The following is a 23,835-nucleotide window of genomic DNA, read 5'->3' on the forward strand; positions in this document are numbered from 1 at the left end:
GGAAGGGCTACCAAAACAAACAGATAAGTATTTACAACAGAGGGCCACCTCACTCAGAAGCAGGTAGAAGTTTCACTCACTGGTTTTGTCGCAGCCAAAGCAGAGGTTGTAGGAACAAGGGAGACGCAGAGATCTACTTCAGCCCTGTGCACACGAGGAGCACACTGCAGCAGCGTAGGGTGGGGCCTAGGCCTGAGCAGAAAGTCAAAGTGCTCTGAAAGGGGGAGAGGGAAGAACGTAGAGGGCCTCAGGAGATGATGCGTGAATAGTGTGTGGGCCGGGTTGCGACCCGCCAGAGAAACTTCTATGTAGCAGAATCGGGCTGTCCCACCTCAAGCCAAGGTGCTGGCTCGATATGATAGGCAGGGACAGTGTTTCAGTACAGTCAGCATCTCTGAGCTAGATCCCGCCTAGTCACCAAAGGCAGAAACATGAGCTACATGAGATATCAGGCGAACTTTCACACTTTGCTACTCCACAGCCACATTCCACCGAGATGGAATTATCTAACCAATCCCAATCAATTGTATTATCCCTGTTGCCTCATAGCCAATACAAAACTAATGTGATGTCTTACAGCCAATCACATGACGTCAGTTACCCAAGAAGAAAATCCAAGATCACCTCACTGTTTCAATGTTTTGTCAAATTGCATTCTGTTTTTTAGTGCTGTGAAGCCACTAGGCACGAACGTTTTAAGTGGTAGACGTTAACATAGCTGCCAAGTTTTCAGGCTGCTTAAGCTTAACAGCTCCATGTGTGCTACTTCAGTGTCTTTAGTGCGGTGCTTTATCGTAAGAAAAACAAGCACTGGCATAGCTAATTGGTCTCGCTTTTGGGACTTTATATTTATTTAGCCAGAATTATTTGCTTTGGCAACGCCTTCCCATACCAGAATTTTAAGTTTTCCTCTCCTGTACTTCCACTCCCTTTAGCTGCAATATAAAAACAAGCATTTTCAATGCAATTGGTCTCGCATTTGAGAGAGTTTAAGCTATTAGCATTGTAAATGACAATGACTTTTGTTTATGTTTTAAAAACTAAAACATAAATAAAAGGCATTGTCATTTACAATGCCAATAGCTCAAACTGACGTAAATGCGAGACCTACTGCATTGCATATGCTTGTTTATATTGTTTGTTGCTTAGGAACCAGAAGAAGGTGTCAAGGTCTTCCGAATAAAATGGAAGTGGCCACTCTGTGCTTTTGTGAAAACAAGTCACAGAGTAGTGCCTGGAGCAGTAGGTGGGTTGTGATTCTAGGAAAGGGAGGTATTGCAGGGGCATCAGTAGTGGAATGGTTTTCCTGAAATTAACGTTGAAAATACATACAGTCTCAGCAGACACCACAAAGTTTCTGTTTTTCAGGGTCGGACAAGGGATGCACCAAACACAATGGGTGGTTGTGTATTTACCTGAACAAAAGCACCGCTATAAACTTTGGGATTTCATATGTATACAAAATTCAATTTAAATCTAAGGACTTTTTTTAAATCAAAATGTAATTACTATGTAAAATAACCACTATTTTACCAGTTACATACATTAATTTCATTAGGTTTGACTCGGCCTTCATTGAAATTGCCTTTATATTTTGAGGAGAAAAAGTTCTATCGGATTTAATGGTGTAGAGTGTAGGAGAAAGACTTTGGGTTTGTAATTTACATCACCAAGTGGCAACTTTGGACAGAAAAAGATGTACATACAGGGGGAATGTATCTATACTCTTTAAATTCATTTAGTCGCCACAGGAGTCCAACAGTAACAACAGAATTCATCAGAAATGATTTCCAATGCATGTAGCAAAGAGAAACCAAGAAAACATTAATGAAGGTGATCCATAACTTCAGTGTGGTTCTTTGGTGTTTCTTTTCATTATTCTTATTCTTGGCTGATGCACATTTTGATTGCCCTGAAGCTGCCCCCTTAACATCTTTTCTATTAGTAGTTTAATGGGCTTGCTTTAGATTTGAGCAAGATGCCCTTGGCTAATCGCAAGCTGAGTATCTTATATTATGTTGTGTTTATGATATGTTTTAATGTTATGGTGTGTTGTGTTGTATTGTGCTATGCGGTTTTGTGTTTTGCTATGTTATGTTATCTTATGATATGTTATGTGTGTCTGCATATTGTGCTACCGACCGTGGAAGTATCCTGGTGCTTCGTATACGTATGAGTTTAGCCCCAGGGAAGTGAAAGACTTACCCTAAGAGTCAAGTCTTCAGTCTCTTACGGGATTCAAGAAGAGAGGAGGTTCTGATTGGGATCCTTCACACTAACTTGGTACCTAAACAGTAGTACTCCAGTGCAGACCCCATGGGAAGAGAGGGAAACTAAGGAAGGGAGGACATGCTGAGCTCTACTTCAACCCTCAGGGTGGGGCATGGCCAGAAGAGATTCATGACCAGAACTCCATGAAATTGGCAGCCTTCATGATGTACAAGAAAGCATAGCCTTGGATCCAGATATGCTGATTCCGAGTTGCCAGGTTACAGAATCAAATCAGGATAAATTAAACTGCAGGAACCAGGTCAGGAGCCAAGCATAATATGACGGAACACGATAGGAAAAAACAAGAAAGGTGTGGGAACTAAAATGCTGAATGATGAACTGGTGGTCAGCAATTTAGATAAAATAGCACACAATGTTGACTGGTGTCTTATTTCTGGATGCACACAATCTTGTGCAAGTTCCAGCACTCTGTAACCCGGATCACAATATGTACAACCTCATAGTGAAATCAGCACGAGCAGGATCTGATGGTCTCCTTCTGGTGCATCAAACCCAATCTGACCTACCACCACTCCTAGTTGCCACTGTCCCATTGTTGAAAGCTGCCATGCTGATGACAACATCCTTAATATCAGTCTCCAACCATGTTGTCCAGAATGCCAAGCCAATAGTACTCTCATTGCGGTAAGTCTTCTGCACCAAGCGGAAGCTCCTGATCCCTGACAACTTCTCAGCTCATAAGAATGCATACAGTGCTGACACTTAACATCTGCTGCTTTCCTCTATTTTAGATTCAGTGGCAGAGCGATGTAACAGACAGAGTTAATGGGCATGCTTATGTGCACTTGTATGGTGAGTTTAGATGGAGGGCTCTAATTAGGGTGACCAACTGGCATTGGTGCAAATTCAGGACGGTGAGTGTAAAAATTCAGGACAAAGGGTCAAAATTCAGGACACAAATTCAGGACAGGAGGTCAAAATTCAGGACAAAACTTCAGGACAATAGGTAAGTTTTACAGACACATCAGAGGAGGTTGCGCAATAGTATATAAGTAAGCCCAGCCATTTCCAAACATATTCAACCATTTGCAACCCATCCATCATGTAGCCTTCCATCTATCATTTCACTCATCCATCCCTTCATCCATCCTTTCACTCATCCATCCATTATTCATCCATCCACTCTTTCACCCTATCCATCTGTGCACTCATCCATCCACTCTTCTACCCATCCATCCATTCACTCACCCATCCAGCCATCCTTTCACTTACTCATCCATCCACACAGTCACTCATCCTTCCACCTATCCACCCTTTCAGTCATCCATCCATCCTCCCTTTCTCTCTCCATTGACCCTTTCACTTAGCCATCCTTCCATCCATCCATCCATCCATCTACTCATCCACTCATGAATCCATCCATTGACCCTATCACTCATCCATCCTTTCTCTCATCCATTTATCCTTTCACTCCTTCACTCATCTATTCATCCTTTTGTCCACCTACCCTCCCTTTCACTCACTCATCCATCCTTACATCCACCCTTTCACTCATCCGTCCATCCATTCACCCTTGCACTTATCAATTCATCAATCCATCCATCATTTCACTCATCCATCCACTCACTCATCGTCCACCTTTTCACTCATCCATCCTTTCACTCATCCATCCACCCTTTTACCAATTCAGCTACCCTTCGACCCATATATCCAGCTATTTACCTTTTCTCTCAATCCATCCATCCTCTCACATTATCCATCTATTCAATCTTTCTTTCATCCATTCACCCTTTCACTAATTCATCCAGCCACGTACCCATCCCTTCACTTACTCACTCGCTCACCTTTTCATATTAATTTTGAGCTGAGCCTTTTTGAGAAGAGGCCCATCAAGAACTTCACCCTCGCTGCAGGAGCCATTCCAGGACTGGGACAGAAACCACCCAGGGCAGAGACAGGATCCACCACAGGGGGGCGGGGGGGACGGGAGCCATCACAGGTGGGGGGGTGCAGGAGCCACCACATGGGAGGACAGGAGCCATCACTGGGGGGGGGGGCAGGTGTCATCACCGGAGGGGCACAGGGGTGGGCATGCAGTATTCTAGTATCATCTTGGTCTCTTCCAGGGTGGGGTAGGGTTCCTCACCCCCCTCCTGGACAAGACAACGAGATAACTGGCTCTCTTTCTAAAATGTTAGTTTTGCCATCCCCCACTGTGATGTACAGTACTTAAAGGAGATACCCCAAGAGAACTGATTGTCCTCCATATTTTGTTAATCAGTGTGGGTGCGATTGTGCCATTTCTTTATTTTATTACATTATAGACTGCATGTTTGAAGAACTGAGGTTTGCTTACAATTTAGTAACAGTAATTAAGCTTTGAAGAGAACCACGTGCTGCCTCGGTGTAATCAGGGCCGGTTCTACGATTTTTGGGGCCCTGGGCAGGAAGGGACTGTGTGAGGCCCCTCTAAAATGCAGAGACATGACGCATTCAGGGTTGTTTGCATCTGAATAGATGCCCCTGCTCCTGAAGCTGCAGCCCCTCCCTCTCAGTCACCTTCAAATCTAAGAGACATAGTAAAACAGCTCCCTGGTACACAGAAGAGCTCAGGAACCACAAACGTCTCTGCAAAAAACAGGAGAGAAAGTGGCGCACCTCATACAACCCTGAAGTAAAAGCCACATACAGGGAAATGATCAGGAACTATATACTGGCTATTAAATCTTCGCAAGCTGCCTTCTACAACCTTAAAATAACCACGGCAAAATCTAAATCCAAAGAAATCTACTGCATAGTTAACTCCCTGATCAAACCCCCGCCCCCAGTCACAGATAACAATAACTCTCCAACCAAATGCAATGATCTGGCGGAATTCTTCTTCCAAAAAATTAATAAAATCTATCTTTCCTTTCCCAATCCCCCCTCCGACTCCCCTGGCCAGAACCTGCACCTGACTTCTAATTCATCCAAGTGCCTAGACTCTTTCCCCTTGATTACTTTGGAAACCGCACAGACATTGGCACAAAAAATAAAATCCGGCTCCCCGTGCGACCCTGCCCCCCCAGGCCCACTGAATCTTGCCAGTATTGCTATTCTCCCCACGCTCCTGGAGCTCACAAACTCCTCCATAATCAGTGGGATAGTCCCTCCAACATGGAAGCATGCTATGGTGCGGGCCCTGCTGAAAAAACCTTCTTTAGACCCAGCTAATCCCAGCAATTATCGTCCGATCTCGTTACTCCCCTGGGCATCGAAAATTCTGGAGAAACATGTCAATACCACCCTGACAATGTTTTTTGAAGAAAACCATCTCCTCGACCCCTCCCAAACAGGTTTCCGTACCAAACATGGAACTGAGACGGCGTTACTGGCTGTGACTGAGGAGGCAAGACGGCTCCTGGATCGAGGAGGATCAGTGGCAGTGATCCTCCTCGATCTAAGTGCCGCATTTGACACGGTGCATCACAAAATCTTGCTAACTCGTCTTGCCAACCTAGGAGTGACCGGAGATGCCCTGACATGGTTCAATTCTTTTCTGTCCAACAGAACCTTTCAGGTCTTCGATGGCACATCACGCTCATCCATTCGTCCCTTGGGATGTGGAGTCCCCCAGGGCTCCTCCTTAAGCCCTACGCTCTTCAACGCTTACATGAGGCCACTGGCTGAGGTTGTCCGTCCGCATGGTGTAAAGATCATTTCCTATGCGGACGACACCCAGCTGGTGGTCTCCCTGGCAGAGAAGAGCGGCCTCCAGGCACCACCAGACCTAGCGGCTTGTCTGGAGGACGTAAAGAAGTGGATGATGAGCTCCTGTCTAAAGTTGAATGACGACAAAACTGAGCTGATGATCCTGGGCACAGCCTCCCCCGTCTCCATAGAGCCGAGCTGGCCGTCAAGCATGGGAGTGGCTCCACCCTCCAGAGATAACATCAAAAGCTTAGGGGTCTGGCTCGACAAGTCTCTGAGCTTTAACACACAGGCCACTAAGATCTCAGCCACCTGTTTTGGCCTCCTCAGAGTGATCAAGAAAGTCCTTCCCCTCCTCTGCTTCGAGGCCAAACAGATAATTATACAGGGCCTTATCCAATCCCGCTTGGATTTTAATAACGCCTTATACCTAGGAGCCCCGGATTACACCCTACAGAAGCTCCAACGCACCCAAAACTGTGCTGCCAGAGCACTGTTGGGCATCCCCCGGAGGACCTCAGTGAGAACCAGCTTGAGGACCTTGCACTGGCTACCTATCAGGGACAGAGTAAGATTCAAATCGCTCTGCATTGCCCACCAGACTTTCTGGGAAACGGGCCCAGACATCAACCGACCCCTGATTTCTCCCTATAGGCCGAATAAATCCCTCTGCTCTTCTACAGCATTCCTGGCTGAGATCCCCAGAACTCGCAGAGTTAGAGCAGGAGGACGCTCCTTCTCGTATAACGTCTCCAAACTCTGGAACTCACTCCCTTTGCAGCTAAGAAACAACCCCAACCTGACCACTTTCCGTAAACAACTAAAAACCCTGCTGTTTAATGCCTAGCTAGTAACCTCAAGAGGGTCCCGTCTGTTCCAGCGCCTGGACGCCTCAGGGCAACTGTAGCGCTTTATAAATCTAATTTTCATTTCATTTCATTTCATTCACCTTCAAGCACCTCTTAACAGCTCATCAAGGGCTGAAGGTGTGAGGGTTGCCATCCCGCTGTGCCTCTCCAATGCTGCTGGGTATCTGAGCTTTCGTACTGCATTGGAGTCTGTTACACCCGACCTCAACAGCATCGGAGTCAAGAAGGGAGGTGGGTGGAAGCTGTGCCGGCTTAGGGTGTTGCGACCGGTGCCCTGTTAAAATTACGGACAAATGGCGTCCGTTAAAGAATCCTTCACGGACAACGGACAACGGACAGATGGCCGAAATTACGGACTGACCATGAAATTTACAGACAGTTGGTCACCCTAGCTCTAATATAGCCTTAGGTCCATCCGTAGTGGGCTCCACCGGCCATTAAAGGCCCGCTCGAGGGCCTTTAACAAGGGAGTGGGCCTTTAATGGCCAGTAGAGCTCGCTACGAAAGTCTCTAAAGCTATTAGAACATTCCACCCCTAGAGGGCAGAATGTTCAAATTTGTAAAACAAAGGCCTCACTGAGCTTGAGGTGGTTGAAATCCCCTTGGGTTCCTTGAGGCCTTTGTTCAACGCAACAGTGGTGAACAAACATTGAAATGTTGATGCTCTGGGCTTCTACCAGTCATTAGAAGCCCGGAGCACTCCATTGTCTTCAATGGAGCGCTCAACATTCCAATGTTCTAATTATTATTATTAGCCTTATTAGTCAGGTTGAACCAAGTGATTATTGTGCTTCTACTCACTAAGTGTGCTCACACAAAGATGTAGTGCATAAGTGCAAGATAAATAATTAGCCACAGGCAACATCTTTTGAGAGTGTATGATCATCTGGCTTCTCCCTGAGCAGTGGGCAATAACACTTGATTAACCCTGCTGGAGAGGGTCTTTTTTGAATTTGTTGTATTGGCAATTGAGCAAACCTGGAGATACATTCTGGTATTCTGCTTCTATGTTGCTGCTCTGTCACTTCATGGTGCTTTATCAGCCTCCTGCCTTGTACAACAAGTGTAATTACTGAATCAGCTATAAAGTTTTATGTGGCTGAGCCTATATCAGTAATCGTGAACACTGCACACTGATTAATGGTTACTCTGAAGCTCCAGAAGTGCAATCTAAACTGATTAATCAAAAAGTAATAGCGACAGCCTGGCGCTTTTGTCGTCGCCTGTGTGGTCTGTTGAAACCGTATTAGTAGTTTATCCCAGTTATAGGCTGTTATTGTCTATAATGTGACACAAGTGTTTTTTACATTAGATGTTCAACCCAAATAAACGGTAAGTATGTAATCTACAGAGAATCTGAACAATTTTCTGTGACTATTTGAGCTGAGCAGCCTATTTTTTAGTTCTGTAAATAAGTATCTTTCTGTGCAGTCATAATATAAAGTCCAGGTCAGACGCAAAACAGCAGAAAAGGGTACGACAAAACACCGTAAGAACAAGAGAAAACAGACGACCTATGGAATGAAAATTGGTTTTTTCATGTTTGATACCAGGGCCGGCTTTAGCTCTGGTGGCACCAGGAGCGACAGCCTTCTTTGGTGCCCCTCCCCATGAGATCCTTCTCAATGGATTCCCTCAGTAACACTCTCCTTCAATGCACCTCAACTCTCCTTAGCCCCTCTCTGACATACATTTCATGTTTTTTATAGTGGTACTTATGGTTCACTTACGCTCAGTTCTGTGATCTGCATGGTACACGTTCTTTTCAGCAAGCACATTAACCCTTTGCACTACTTTACGATGAGCCAAAACTTCTACTAGACAAAATTCCGATCTCTCACCAGTTGGAACATTAATCACCAGAGTGGACGCACTTCAAAGGAAGTTCACATTCGTTTAAACCAAGAGGTATTTTTAAACACAGCGCCCCCCACTAAAGTTAGCTCCAGCTGAGGCTGCACCGGTAGCAGCGCTCTAAAGCCGGCCCTGATTGATACATTATCAGTCATGCATGGCCATGGTTTAAAATTGTTTTTGACTACACATTCGATACGGTTGTTAGTCAAGCTTTCTTGACATTGGGCCTCATTTATGAGGTTTTGACGTAGGGCAGCATCGCAAGGAATCTTGCAGTGCTGCCCTACGTCAAAACAAAAGGGCTGGAATGTGCAATATCTATGAGATATAGTGTATCCCTGTCCTTTTCCCCTCCGCTGGTGCACAATGAGCAGCCATGCACCAATTGAGGTACCTTTGCACCATGGTGCAAGGGTGCCTGTGTTGCGGTTGCTGATTGATTTCGTGCAGGAAGGGATACCTTCCTGCACAAAATCAATTGAGTAAGGCGATTTCCTCCTTCTATGTGTGCTGCAGAATGCAGCACACATAGAGAAAGGAAAACACGAGGAGAAATTTAAACATTTCTCCTCGTTGCGCCTCCCTAATGCCAACCATGGGGTATGGTTCAAATTCCATGGGTGTTGGGTGGGAACACCCACAGCAGCACCCATGGATTGTCCCTTTCACGCAGTGTTCTGCATGAAAGGGGCACATATTTACAAGGCCATGACAAGCCTCGTAAAGGTGCTTTACGTTTACGTGGCCTTGTAAATATGCCAGGGCACATTGCACCACTGGAATGTCAAAAAAGTGTTGTTCCGGTAGCACCAAAGTGCTCATAAATGAGGCCATTGTGTTTAAAATCTAAGATACGTATTGGAGGAAGTACATGAATTTACAAACATTCTTAAAATGCATTATTTGTAATGACTATATAAATTTAATTCAACCTTACATATCCGCTTTCAAACCAATACGAACAATAGCTCGCATATGGGTTTGCATTTCATGCAATAGAGAGCAACAAGATAGTGGTCATAGGTAAATTCAGTGCATGTGACCAGTGGCTATTATTTCACACCTGCAACGTTAGAAATTCACGCATGCCCACTCATCTAAATGGATGGTCATTTGGAATCATACATGCACAGCTGCATTTTTACTTGAAATCAATGGAGGCATGTAGATATTAAAGAAAGGCAGGGTGATGCAAGAACCCTGTAGGACTCCTCATTTAACTTTGTAATAAGAAGGTCCAGAAGGTCTGATACAAATGACTCTAGTTGCTCAGAAACAAATCCACCTTTTTCAGGACCCTGCTTCATACAGTAACCTATTCCTTAAGTATACATAGCAGGATTGTGTGGTTAATGATGTCCTAGTTGACTGAGAAGTCAAGGAGGCTCTGAGCCACTTGCAGTTCATCATCAAGGGTGACAAGAAGTTCTTCTGTGATGTTTGTCAATGCTGATTCTGTGCACAAGAAAGTCTAAATTAACCTTCATGATAATTCAGTAACCTAATCTTGTTTCAGTGAAATTCTCTTTCCAGGATTTTGCTTAGGAATGGCAGGTTTGAGATTGAAAGGTAGCTGGGTAGCACGCCTTGGTCTGGCTTTTCTTAAGGTGCGTGGGGTGATGGTTGTGTGTTTCAAGGAATCAGGAGCTACAGAAATTATATTGGAGTTTGGGTGAACCTTAGAGCCCCATGTACTACAGAACTTTACTAAGAACTATTTAGTGCATGGGCCTCAGTGGGTTTGCAAATACCAGTGCTGGACATAACATTGCATTAGTGATAAGTTGGGAAGGTTACCAGAGGTTCATCAAGAGACTGATTTTAGCATAAGTTCTCACTGTAGGGCTCCATCTTGTCATCTCGTTAATTTTGGAGCACTGTCCAGTGACACATCAGAGTCTACTAGAAGCCTTGCAGGAATCTTAGGGCAGTGTTGAGGAGGAGGGCCTTGTGTGTGAGCGTATTGATCAGCTACAGCACTGCTGTGGATTTTTCAAACTTGTTTTAACCGGCCTAGTATGAAAATGCCACAGGCTATGGACTGGTCAATTAATTTCCAAACCCTACCATTGCTATCAGGGGAACAGGTTGAAATTCCAAATACAAGGCAGTTCTGCTTAATATACCACCTCCCTAGGGTCTATGTTTTCACCTATAATGGATCCAGCAACCCAACTTCACTTTACCCCCTCCTCAGACATATGTCATCAGCAGAGGATTGCGGTCGCGTGAGTTATAGTTGCCTGCACTAACTATAACGGGGGAATTTCATTGGTTTTTTATGAGTAAAATGTCCAGCTAACTATAACATGTGTGAAACCTATGGTTTTTTCAGTGAATTTGCAAGGTTTTTTAAATGCTAATTCCTAACTATAACGTGTGTGAAACCTATGGTTTTTTCAGTGAATTTGTACGGTTTTTTAAATGCTAAGTTACTTTACGCCGTTTGTGGCGTGCGCGCCCACTTAACGCAGTTCGTTCCGTGCCGACGTTACGCTGGATGGGCCATGTACGCACGATGCGCTTCGCGCACCGTCCGCACACGGAGGACATATTATGCGCTTCGTTGTGAAAGGTAATCTATTAAATGTTCCATATATTAAAAAGCCATGCACAAAAGTTGCTCTTCGGGTACCTTTTGCACACGGGGGGGGAAATTTGGATAATTTTTTTTTGTAATTAATTTTTACCGTACGCGTACGGTAAGCGCAATCGGCTTTTTTTTTTAAAAAAAAATAATAATAATTTTTGGGCCTTGGGGGTTCTTTTGGGACACCTTAACAAATGCTAGGTGGTTAGGAGCTGTCTAGCCTGCCCCTTTACATGTTATCAAACTTTGTTTTTCCTCCCCCCCTCAGAGTGCGAGAGAGAAAATGGTGGCCGCCACTTCCTGGTTTCGACCGATTCGAATGTTTACTAAGATCTAACAGCCAATCAGAATCGCACTCGCGCACGGCACCGTACGCGTACGGTAAGCTTACCGTAAGCGCACGGTAAGCGCACCGTAAGCTGCCACAGATATATATATTGATTTAAATGCTATTTTCTCAGGAACTACTGAACAGATTTACACCAGACCTACAAAAGGCACTTCCTTGACCTGTAGACTACCTCTCTGCCAAATTTCAAGTAACTCTGTTCAGCCGTTCGGGCTGTAGCTGTGTCTAAAGGTCCTATGGAAAAATGCATGGGAAAAACGCGTTTTGGGACCCCCCTTTTTTCTCAGCCCCCGCTTGACGAATCCCCCCGAGACTTTCAGGGTAGGAGCGGAGCGTAGCGCTCCATTAGTTTTGAAAATTTCGCGAGGATTCGTCGACCGGCGCCAAAGTTATTCCAAATAGAATGTTGCGGTTTTCCTATGGAAACAGGGTCCTAACTATAACTACCTACTGGCGACCGCCAGTAGGTAATATACATAAACCTGCCATATAAATATAAAAATAATATATATATATATTTTAAAAAAATTAAATGAATAATTATTTGTAAAAACATATTTTACACTACATTAACTATAACAGTAATAACATTTTAGATAGCTTAGGGGATACAATTACTATTCCCACTCCATAGAGTGCAACAGTTTGGAAATTGTTGGATAGCGAAGGAGAATAATTTACTATTTCCACTCCAGCAATTGCAACAGCAGGGAAAGTGTTGGATAGCGGAGGGGAATAATTTACTATTCCCACTCCACGGAGTGTAACAGTAGGGAAAGTGTTTGATAGCAGAGGGGTAAAAGTACTATTCCCACTCCAGTGAGTGCAACAGTAGGGGAAGTGTTGGCTAGCGGGGAGGTAAAAATTTATATTCCCACTCCAACAAGTGTAACAGTAGGGAAAGTGTTGGATAGCGGGTGGGCAAAAATTACTATTCCCACTCCAGCAAGTGCAACAGTAGGGAAAATGTTAGACAGCGGGTGGTAAAAATTACTATTCCCACTCCAGTGAGTGCAACAGTAGGGAAAGTGTTGGATAGAAAGTGGGTAAACATTACTATTCTCACTCCAGCGAGTGCCCCAGTAGTGAAAGTGTAGAATAGCGGCGGGGCGGTAAAATTACTATTCCCACTCCAGCGAGTGCAACAGTAGGGAATGTGTTGGATAGCGGGGGAGGGTAACAGTTACTATTCCTACTCCAGTGAGTGCAACAGTAGGGAAAATGTTGGATAGCGGGTGGGTAAAAATTGATATTCCCACTCCAGCGAATGCACCAGAAGGGAAAGTGTTGGATAGCGGGGGAGAGGGGGCAAAAATGACTATTCCCACTCCAATGAGTGCAACAGTAGGGAAAGCATTGGATAGCGGGTGACAAAAAATGACTATTCCTACTCCAGCGAGTGCAACAGTAGGGAAAGTGTTGGATAGCGGGTGGAAATAATTTACTATTCTCACTCCACCTAGGGGCCGATTCCGATCCAGGTCGGAAAGCACTCCGACCAAGTCGGATCCGGAGTGTTTTACGACTGAGCCGGACCCCCACAGTCCGACCGAGCGAGTATAATGCGCACGTATGCTGCCGGACTCAGTTTGGTAGAACTCCCATAGAAGTCAATGGGAGCCAGTTGTACGACGTGTACATGCGCTCCCATTGACTGAATGGGTACGTCTCGAACAAGTGCTCCCCCTACAGTGGGTACGCGTCAGTGCCATCCGCACCGTACATGCCTGTGTTGGGGAGACCCATAGGTCTCCCCCTGTGTGCGAGTCGTACGGCTGCGGGTGTCGGGGGGTCTGACGCAGACCCCCGAAGTCCGACTCTGGGAGTTTTTGTGAGCCGGACACTCCGGCTCGCACAGGCTGTCCGACGCGTGCATCGTACTGGCTCGGTCGTGAATCGCATCCATTGCACGCCACGGTTAGCTTACGACCAAGATGTACGGAGCAGTTCGGACCCGGAAACTACTCGGTCGGTGAATTTCATATAGCTCGCATCATGCTGGGTCGCTCGTACAGCTGTACGAGTTGGCCGGAAAACACGTGTACGGCTTGTTGTTTTTCTGGCCGGATCGCGTTCGGTGCCCTTCCGACCCAGATCGGAATCGCCCCCAAGTGTAACAGTAGGGAAAGTGTTGGATAGTGTAAGGGAATAATTTACTAATCACACTCCAGCAAATACAACAGTAGGGAAAGTGTTGGATAGCGGAGTGGAATAATTTATTATTCCCACTCCTACAAAATAATTAATATAGATGACCAAATAATTACATTTTCAAAAATTATTTACCTCTCACCATATTCCCCTATAAACGACACAACCAATATTGTTAAATATTACACAATTAACATAATTAATTAACAATTAATTAATTAACTAATAACAATTAACAAGCAACTTAAAAACCATCAAAAATAAATTATTTCACACAATTAATACTATAAAATAACTTTAAATAAATATTATATATAAAAATTAATACAAATTTTACTATAATTAAATTACTTTCTACCCTACTCCGCTTTCAACCCACAACCCGCTCCCCAAAAAAATCACAATGAACATATTTAACAATTTATTATCAATAATTAATATCCAATTAATAACTAATTAAATACAGTTTTTTAACACACTGAACAATATAAAATATAATTTACATAAATAATAATTATTACAAATATGAATTATGTATAATTACATTACTTCCCACCCTACTCCCCTATCAACCCACACCCCACCTCTAAAACAATTACACAATTGACTTATTTACCAATTAATTATTGATAATTAATATCTAATTAATAACTGATTAGGAAAAACAATAATACAATTAAGGGGACTTTAATCATCATTTGGAGGCACTTGCTAATGCAGACTCTGCCTGCCTGCTTGCAGCCATGGAATCTCTTGATCTCTCCTCCAGAGTAGACAGTCCAACTCACTTGGCGGGCCATGTATTGGACACCATTTTCTTGAACATCCCAGAATTAACAGTTGAACCTCCACAGAGGGTTTGCTGGACGGACCACGCAGTTTTGAGCTTTTCTTGGGCCCACTCTAAATTGTGCGGAATTGCGCAACAGCGTAAAGAGTTTCGCAGAGGCTGGAAAAAGGTGACAGCCCAGGCCTTTAGCTGGGTCTATACCCCTCCTATCTTCAGGAACTGCAACAACTGTGACCTGGCCTTAGAAATATTTGAGGCCTCTATTACAGAGGCTCTTGACTCTGTTGCACCGCTGAAGATAGTAAACATACAGATCAGGGTAGCACCGGCACCATGGTATTCTGATATACTTAGAAGGGAGAAGGCCCTGTGAAGGGCAAAAGAAAGGAAATGGAGAAAGTCCAAAAATGAGCAAGATGAAAGGTGCTACCGAGAGGCCCATAGAATTTACCTGAACAGTTGCAATGTAGCTAGGAGAACTTATTTAGGCTCTCGCATTATAGGAACCAAGGACTCCTCGCGTAAGCTTTTTGCCATCTTGAAGGAATTTACTAATCCAAGGGCAATAACCCACTCCCGCCATCGACGCAGGAATTATGCAACAACCTAGCGATGCATTTTACTAATAAAATTGAAACAATTTATCACTCTTTCGGGCCTGAAGAGAATGTTCATGAGGGAGCCCCCTTCAGGAAAATCCCCGTGCTCCGATTTTAGAATGCATCCCTATCATCACTGGTGAACAGGTAGGTCCCCTTCTAGCTCAGATGAAATCGGGGTCTGTTTTAGACCCGGTAACACCTGCGGTCATGTCTGAACTATCCTCGGTCGTAGCGGACTCACTTGCAGAGATAGGTATCATCTCATTAGCGACAGCGACTTTCCCACGTAAATGGAAGAAAGCACGTATTAAGCCTCTGCTTAAAAAGGCCTCAGCAGATCCTATGGACCTACAGAATTATAGGCCAATCTCTCTTCTTCCGTGTTGTTCCAAAATCATGGAGACAATAATAATCCGTCATCTTTCCAGTTATTTAGAACACAATAATATACTAGATCCATCCCAGTCTGGCTACCGTGCCTCTTATAGCACAGAGGCCGCTCTACTAGAGGTCACGGATACGCTCTGGATGTCACTGGACAAGGACTCTCCAGTCATGTTAGTGCTGCTTGACTTGTCGGCAGCCTTTGACACCATCTCTCATCGTATCCTGTTGAACAGGCTTAGAGAGATTGGTGTCAGAGGCCCGGCCTTTGACTGGATTCAGAGTTACTTGTCTGACAGAACACAATGTGTTCAGCTGGACTCATTTGTGTCACCTTCAACTGCAATGGACAAGGGGGTTCCACAGGGCTCTATATTGACCCCCACGCTGTTCAATCTTTATGTCGCTCCCTTGGTCTCTATCATCAGAAATTACGGGTTTGAAACTATCTCCTACACTGATAATACGCAATTGATAGTACACATTGAGAACAACCCCGCAGAAACCAAGGCTAAGTTTATTACCTGTGTGATGAGCATTGCCATCTGGATGAGGAAGAACTTTTTGCAACTTAACTCCTCTAAAACGGAGATTTTGTTGTTTGGCAAGGCTGAAGAACTGTGGAGCTCTGACTGGTGGCTGACAGAATTAGGAGAAGCACCTGCCCCCAGGGGCTGGGCTAAGAACGTTGGGGTCAAAATAGACAATAAGCTTTCAATGGAAGATCAGGTAAAAAACCTCACAGGTACCTGTTATGGGACCATGCGGATCTTTCCCGGGATCCTACTGAACGCTATAAAGACCCTTATCCAGTCGCTTCTTATCAGTCACCTTGATTATGGCAATTCCTTGTTGGTAGGAATTAGGGAAGACCTGCTATCTAAGCTGCAGGTGGTGCAGAATACCGCAGCCTGTCTGGCCCTTAACAAACCAGCACAAACTTCCTCCCTCCCTCTTCTGCGCCTCTTGCACTGGCTTCCTGTAGGGAAACGTGCCATCTTCAAGTTACTTTGCCTGGTCTTTAAGTCCCTGCACGGTGTGCGACCGGCCTATCTGACTAACAAAATTGAACTCTACCAACCTGGGCGACAACTTAGATCCAGTAATCGCAGCCTGCTCTGTGGCAGGAGAATAAGGAAAAGTCAAAATGGAGGGGTGTGCGTTCTCCTATCTGGCCCCCAAACATTGGAATGAGCTCCCTGAACCTCTTTGGACCTGCCCAAACTTTCCACAATTTACAAAGTTGCTGAAGACCTGGCTATTCTATTCTAACGAGTGAACATCATACTCCTCTTACATTTGCCTCCTTCTCGGACGCCGAGAGTTTCCCCTGGGGATGATTTGTGCGCCTTATAAATGAGATAAATAAGTAAATAAATTACCAATATAAAATATTCATTACATAAATATGAATCAATAAAAAATAATGAATTCATTATAATTACATTACTTCCCACCCTACTCCCCTACCAACACACAACCCGCTCCTAAAAAAATTACACAACTAACATATTCACCTATTAATTATTAATAACTAATTAATAAAAAAATAATTAACACAATTAACAATATAAATTATTAGATACAAAATAGTAATTAATACAATTATATTTAATTAATTTCAATTAAATTACTTCTCACCCTATTCCCCTATAAATCCACAACCCGCTACGTAACTAAAACATAATATTTTATTTAAAAAAAAAAAACCTTCTAAGAAATTAATAATAAATATATTATAATTAAATTACTTCCCACCCTATTCCCCTATAAACCCGCAACCCGCTACAGAACTAAAATACGCAAAAATTAATTAACATAAAATAAATTATTTCTAAAATATTCTAACATACATTAAAAAATAAGCTATACTTTAAACACATATACTAACATACAGAACCCACAAAAAAAGTCAATATTATAAACAACTATATTTTTACTAACTATATTACTAACTTCGATATTCAATAAAACGATATTTCTTACCTGCATGTCAATATTCTTGTTGACGATATTCTTGCAGGTCGATATTCTGTCATATCGAGATTTAAACATTGACATTTTGGTATATCGATATTTAAAACTCGATATTATGACTGCATACCTTTCCTTGGTATGAGAGGAGTATTAAGCAAGGCACATCAGTGAATGTCAAGGCTGCTTTCTCCTAGTTACTGCTCACTCCTGTGTGCCACACTCTATTTATGTTAGATTCACTTTTCGTAAAACAACAGATCAACTTGCACTGCAAATTCAATGGGCTGTGGTCTTTTGCCATTAATTTGTTTAAATGTCCGCTCAGATAGTGATCGTGTCTGATTGTCTTTCTTGCTAATGTCCAATGGTTTTTATATGCTAATCCTAACTTTTCATGGTTTTCTTGCACTTCAAATTCAATGGGACAGAGGTATCCTGCCAGCATTTTTTTCTTAATGTTACTTCGCAATTAGATATCTCTCCTGTTTGTCTTTCTCGCTAATGTCCATTATATTTGGCTCAAAATCCTAATTTTTCGTGTTGTTCTAAATATTGACTTTGTTAACCAAGCATCACTCTGAGTCGTAACTCCTCTTACTTTGGATTCCATTTCTCGTGATCTTCTTCGGTACTATACTTAAAATTGCCTCTTTCATTTTCATCATTCTCAGTGCTACATTAACTTTTCATCATCTTTTCTGTTTGTCATCTGGAAATGTCACTGGTCCTGTACCAGTTTCTTTGGGCCTGATTTAGATTTTGGCGGACAAGTTACTTTATCACAAACGTGATGGATATTCAGTACGACTTGTTACCAGTGCCATACAATATAATGCCTTTGTAATAAAAGGGACGAGATATGCGTCACATTTGTGGCGGAGTAATCTGCCCGCCAAACTCTAAATCAGGTACTTTGGAGTAAATTTAGAAAGAGTTTTCACCACCGGAATGTCACTTTTTCTGACGTTACAGTGGAGCAATACCCTGCTACATATTTACAAAGTGGGGTTAAGCCACTTTGCTTGGCTGAGTGAAAGGGGTGTGTAATAGGTTTTGCTGTGGCCCTTCCACTGCAGCATCCTTTGCTTTTTGACACTGCCCCAGAGTTACAAGGATGTGTAAATCTGAGGTAGTGCCAAAAACTAACGCCATTCAAATGCGGATGCTAGATTGGTGCAATGAGGAGAAATAGTTTCATTTCTCCTCGTTTTTGCTCTATGTGTGCTGCATTCTGCAGTACACATAGAAGAGCAAATCGCCTTTAACCCCTTCGCTGCGGCGCGAATTCCGCCGCAGCGCTGGGGGGGTGAGGGGTGAGCGCCGCGCCGCCATGCTCATGACGGAACCACGCCGTCATGAGTCACGGGCGAGCTGTGCTCATGACGGCGTGGTTCCGTCACGACTCCGCCCACTCTCTATTTCGCCCGCACAGGCGGGGAATTAGTGCCGCGTGGGAGGAGCGGCCGCCAACGGCCGCAGCATGACGGAACCACGCCGCCATGAGCACACGCCGCCCGTGGCTCATGACGGCGTGGTTCCGTCATGAGCGCACAAGGGGCTAAAGATTGTTTATGTGCAGGAAGGTGTCCCTTCCTGAACATAAATAATCATGCCCTGCAACACAGGCACCCTTTCTTCATAGTGCAAGGTGCCAGAGTGCCTATGTTGCAGGAAATCATGCCTACAATGCAAGCAACCTTGCACTATTGTGCAAGGGTGTCTGTGTTTGTGCTAGACAGTTTTTATAGCGCCAGCGCAAGGGAAAACACAAGGGTGTGCCATAGTCTTGTTAATACAGTGCATACCTGCATTTTTTAAATGGCACCGCAGATTTGACTAAAGCACTACGCTGCATCATTTCATTGTAAATATACCCCTTTGTTTACTATCTGAAAATATGTCCTGTACTGTATCTCTAAAAATAATATTTATAAAATATCATCATCGTAATAGGCCATAATACCTGAAGTAGGTCCCAGAACTTGTGAGCTCGGAGTTTTCAGAAAGGTTCAAGAGCAGCAAAACTATTCTGCGTTTAATCAGCTTTTGTGATACTTGAATTTTTACTTATTGAAAAATATTTTTATGTTGATGCATTAAATAAACATATTTCTAAACTTCAATATAATAACATCTAACATCGTCTTTTTCAGGATGACTTCCTATTCAGCGTGTCCATTATAAGTGGAATCCTCTGCTCTATACTGGCGGTGATAAAGTTCATGTTGGGGAGGGTACTTACAAGCAGAGCACTGATAACTGATGGTGAGTATTTTCTTAAAGAATTTCCCTCTACCACAAATCAAGTAAGACACACACAGATTTAAACTTTCAAACAAACAGATGCAACATGTTGAGCATTTATAGCAGGATATTCAGTTTGCCATCAACTGGTCTCAAACTCCTTAATCAATAATGGTGTGATTTGACAAATGTATGGGTCTAATTTGATCAGTGGGTGGTATACTTGTTAAAGTGATCGTGTAAAAAAAAGTCTCGATTCTACAAGTAATTACTTTTTAGGATATTTAAAGTGATCGTAGTTTGAATCCTGTAGTTGGATGTAGCAGAAGAAGCAAACATGCTATATTTGTAGTTTCTTTAATCAAAAAAGATACAAATGTTCACGGAGTTCCTGAATTGAAATGGGGATCCCTTTGACTGTAGGTTGAATGCATCCAGATATCTATCCCTTTCATATTATGGCAGTGCTTTTGCCAGTGAAGGTCTCCCCATCGTTTTTATGAAGAACTAAACTCCCAAAGAGGACAGTGTAACAAATTACAACGCACTTCTAGCAGCACCTCTATCTACCAAGCAGATGACAGACATCTGGCATCAGTGATATGTGTGCACATCTTCAAAATAATAAAGGCCGCCCACAGAGGGGACAGCAAGCAGACATGCTACTGAGGCTGTGAAGACTGGTCATTTTTGTTGAGTTCTACCTCGTGTCACAGCCTCCTTCCAGATGATTACAATCATTGTTTCCAGTCTTGCGCATTTGTGTGATAGCCTAATATTGTAATCTTGTTTGGGTTCCATTAACATGATTAGACTGAGACACCTGCAATCAATGATTTGTAGGTGAAAAGTTCAGGAATGAAGAAAGTGTTCATAAAGGCACAGCGTGATATGGCCACCCTACTGCTACTGCCTAGTTTTGGTTCTCAAATGTGGAAGGATGTAGTGATATAAGTTAAATTTATGGGATGTTCCCCCTGGCAAACAAGAAAGAAATCAGCATGCAGGATTGATGAGAACAGGAAACTCAGCAATGGGGTTAACTATAATGTGAATGTCTCATTTTGAATATACCAAGAACTACATGCTGAAGCACTCCATATAGAAATTTGCTGAACCACCTAAAAGATGTATGCGTTTAGATTTTATATATATTACTCATGGTCCTATTGAAAAGGGTATTTAAAGCTGTAAAAATATGTTTGTGGTCTAAAATAACTTACAAAAGTGTAGAGAAAGTGTGGAGACATCTGCACTAGTAAATATCATGTATTATGGAGGGAAGTGAGCATTACAAGATATGCTTTGCCTTGTAAGTTTGTGAATGCCCACACTCATGTACCTGTGTGGTTTTCGCAAACTCTGAATAAACCCTTTCCCCACCTGGGCTTCAGTAATTCCCCTTCTAGGATGGAAAGGGAGCAGATGATCCCTAGATTTGTCCGAAGTGTATGAGAAGGACATTCTCCACAGGGAAAATGTTTTCCACAAGGAGATAAAAAAAGAGAGAAATTGGCATTTGCACAGTGGGCTATGCAGATTTCTGCACAGTGGGAGAATGAGCCAATAGGCAGTGCCAAGTGACATTGCCAGTTGCACACTTGGAAGCCTGCAACTTGAGATGTAAATCAGCACCCATGCGTTAACATTTATTTCATGGTTGGGCTTTCAGTCAGGTATGTGCAATGTCTAGGAAATCTATTACCACTATATGGGCCTTATGTACTAAGAGTCCATGCATTACAAAGGTCTCAAATTGTGCTACGAATTTGTGCGAATGGACCTTGATTTTGTCAACCAACCTATGTACTATTAGGTCAGTTTACAAAGTCACCATTCTCAGGGGGTCGAATAACAGCCTGTCTAATGAATATTACCTAAACAGGTTGCAATTTGTGACCCCCTTTGCAAACTCATGTAGTTAGCTACAAACACAGGATTAGTGGCATGTAAGGGACAGCACACCCACCTTTCCTGTGTTTGGATTCCCAAAGAGGAAACCTTGCTTTTAAAGCAAGTAAAGTTTCTTAAAGCAGACAGTGCTGCTTTAAAAGAATAAAAGATTTCCAGTTGGGAATGCATCAGGCAGAGAAGACAATTATCCCCTGGACAACTGAATACTTCCCCTTAGGCTGCCAACACAATTTTTAAAGGGAAATAGCTCCTTGTCTTTGGGAATCCGTTACCACCTCCTTTGTGGGTTCCGTAACTAGCCAATGGTTTCCAACCTCAATTGCAGTCGCAAAGCATTGACTCATACCATACAAAACTGCAATTTGGAAAAAACACTCTTTATGCGACCCTTCAAAATTACAAAACGTGAATGCATTGTGTACATTGAAAACAGCCATTTTGCAAACTGCTGGGTATGCAATTGCAAATTTGCTTAGTATCTGGCTCCTAAATATGACTAAAGGCCTCATTATGAGTAAGGCGATCCACAGGACCGCCGTACTCGCTTACTCTCTGTTGCAGTCTAACCACCGCCACCACTGAGGGTCTACCCACAGTATTGAGTGCGGCAGTCGGATCGTCACAGGACCGTGGCGCCTGCTGGGGATGCAGGATCCGGTGGCAGTTGCGCAGTGTAAGGGGACATTAATATGATGGTGGTGCTGCTGTGGCACTATTGTACATATTACGAGTTGCCTGTCCTCCACCCCTTTCATGGCAGTGAGCCCACCATGAAAAGGGTGTTGAGGCGGCAACTAATGGGTCCCTTTCAGGGTCCCCTGCCGCTCCTGGGTCTGGGGATGCATGTGGGGGGAGCACTTGGAATTGCACCCAGGTCCTGCATGGTGTGGCATGCATGTCTACAAACTCCGCCCATGCCTAATCTATACCCACCTATTTGTACTTACCTTCTCGATAATTTGGTTCTCTATATTTTTGACACACTATTCTGTCCACATGATATTTTTGACATTGATATTCTGTTAAACAACCATTTGTTCATTAAATTATTCTCTATTTCATAAATTGTAGTAGGATTTTCATTGTGTTTGTAACTTTTTAACTGTTTTATTACTTCGAAATTTTTTACTCCTTTCCCTATTTTAAGCTTGTCTGCTCTCTGGCATAGCTACCTGGGGTTTAGCTCAGGCCTAAATCATTGAAATATTTACCTGAACCTAGCACGATAGTGACCTTATTGTTTGTGGCGAACTAACGTCCATCTCAATTAATAACTCCCTTTTTCACACATAAACACAATAAATAAAGAAATATAAGATCAAAAAAATTTACATTGCCCACCCATTAGCAAAAATAAATCAAATAAGAAAACACTTATGATTTAATTGCTGATATCCTGGTAAGTGAAATTAAAATCAGAAAAATTACAACCCTCCCCAAAAAATAAATTGTTTAAAAAATTTCAATAAAGACTAAAATAAACCAGAAAAACAGAGCATCCGTTATGAATCCAGTAATCCAAGGAAACCTTCAAAAATCCGAAAATTTCGAAAATCAATAAATAAACACTAATAAATAAATGTAAAAGCAAAATAACTAAGTCCGAAACGCACTTTTTAGCTTACACTGTAGATTAGTTTTTCACTTCTGATCATGTGAGAAGGAAATGTTTCTATTTCACAAGCTATTCAGCTATATAAAGTCACCCAAAAACACTCATAACCCTAGTTCAACCAAAGCACAGCAAAAGAACATTCCAATCAATGTAAAACATACATTTAACCTTTATATTTGACAAGAAGACCCATTGCAATACCGTAAACTAACTAACACATGCTATACTAAAAAGGATACACTAAAACAATATTCAATTACAAAATCTACTCCAAGTCTAAACACCTTTCTTCTACCACTAAACACTTATAAAATAAGTTTAGAATTGTCTTACCTGAACCTGTGACAAGCAATGGGAATTTGCAGGTGCAAACTCCAGGAAGAGCCCAAAATGATGAAAACCGACTATAAAATAAAAAATACTGGAAACATGGCTAAAAAAAGGAAAACTAAAAAAGTCTTCCATCACATAAAAATCAAAGTTAAAATATATTTTATTTATTAATATTTATTAACTAATAATCAACATGTTAAAAAAGGTAGAAAATGTTCCTTTGTTTACGTTTTCTATA

General features: G+C 42.8%; 1 protein-coding gene across 1 annotated transcript in view; it reads left to right on the forward strand.

Moving 5' to 3' along the window:
• The window catches only part of TMEM163 (transmembrane protein 163), an 848,993-nt gene that overhangs the window by 697,259 nt on the left and 127,899 nt on the right, over nt 1-23,835 (forward strand). Inside the window, exon 6 of the mRNA XM_085646437.1 lies at nt 19,645-19,756. Within this exon, the coding sequence (XP_085502563.1) occupies nt 19,645-19,756 (112 nt within the window). The remainder of the gene's footprint in view (nt 1-19,644; nt 19,757-23,835) is intronic.

The sequence above is a fragment of the Triturus cristatus genome, chromosome 3_1 (assembly GCF_964204655.1).
Source record: "Triturus cristatus chromosome 3_1, aTriCri1.1, whole genome shotgun sequence".
Lineage (NCBI taxonomy): Eukaryota > Metazoa > Chordata > Amphibia > Caudata > Salamandridae > Triturus > Triturus cristatus.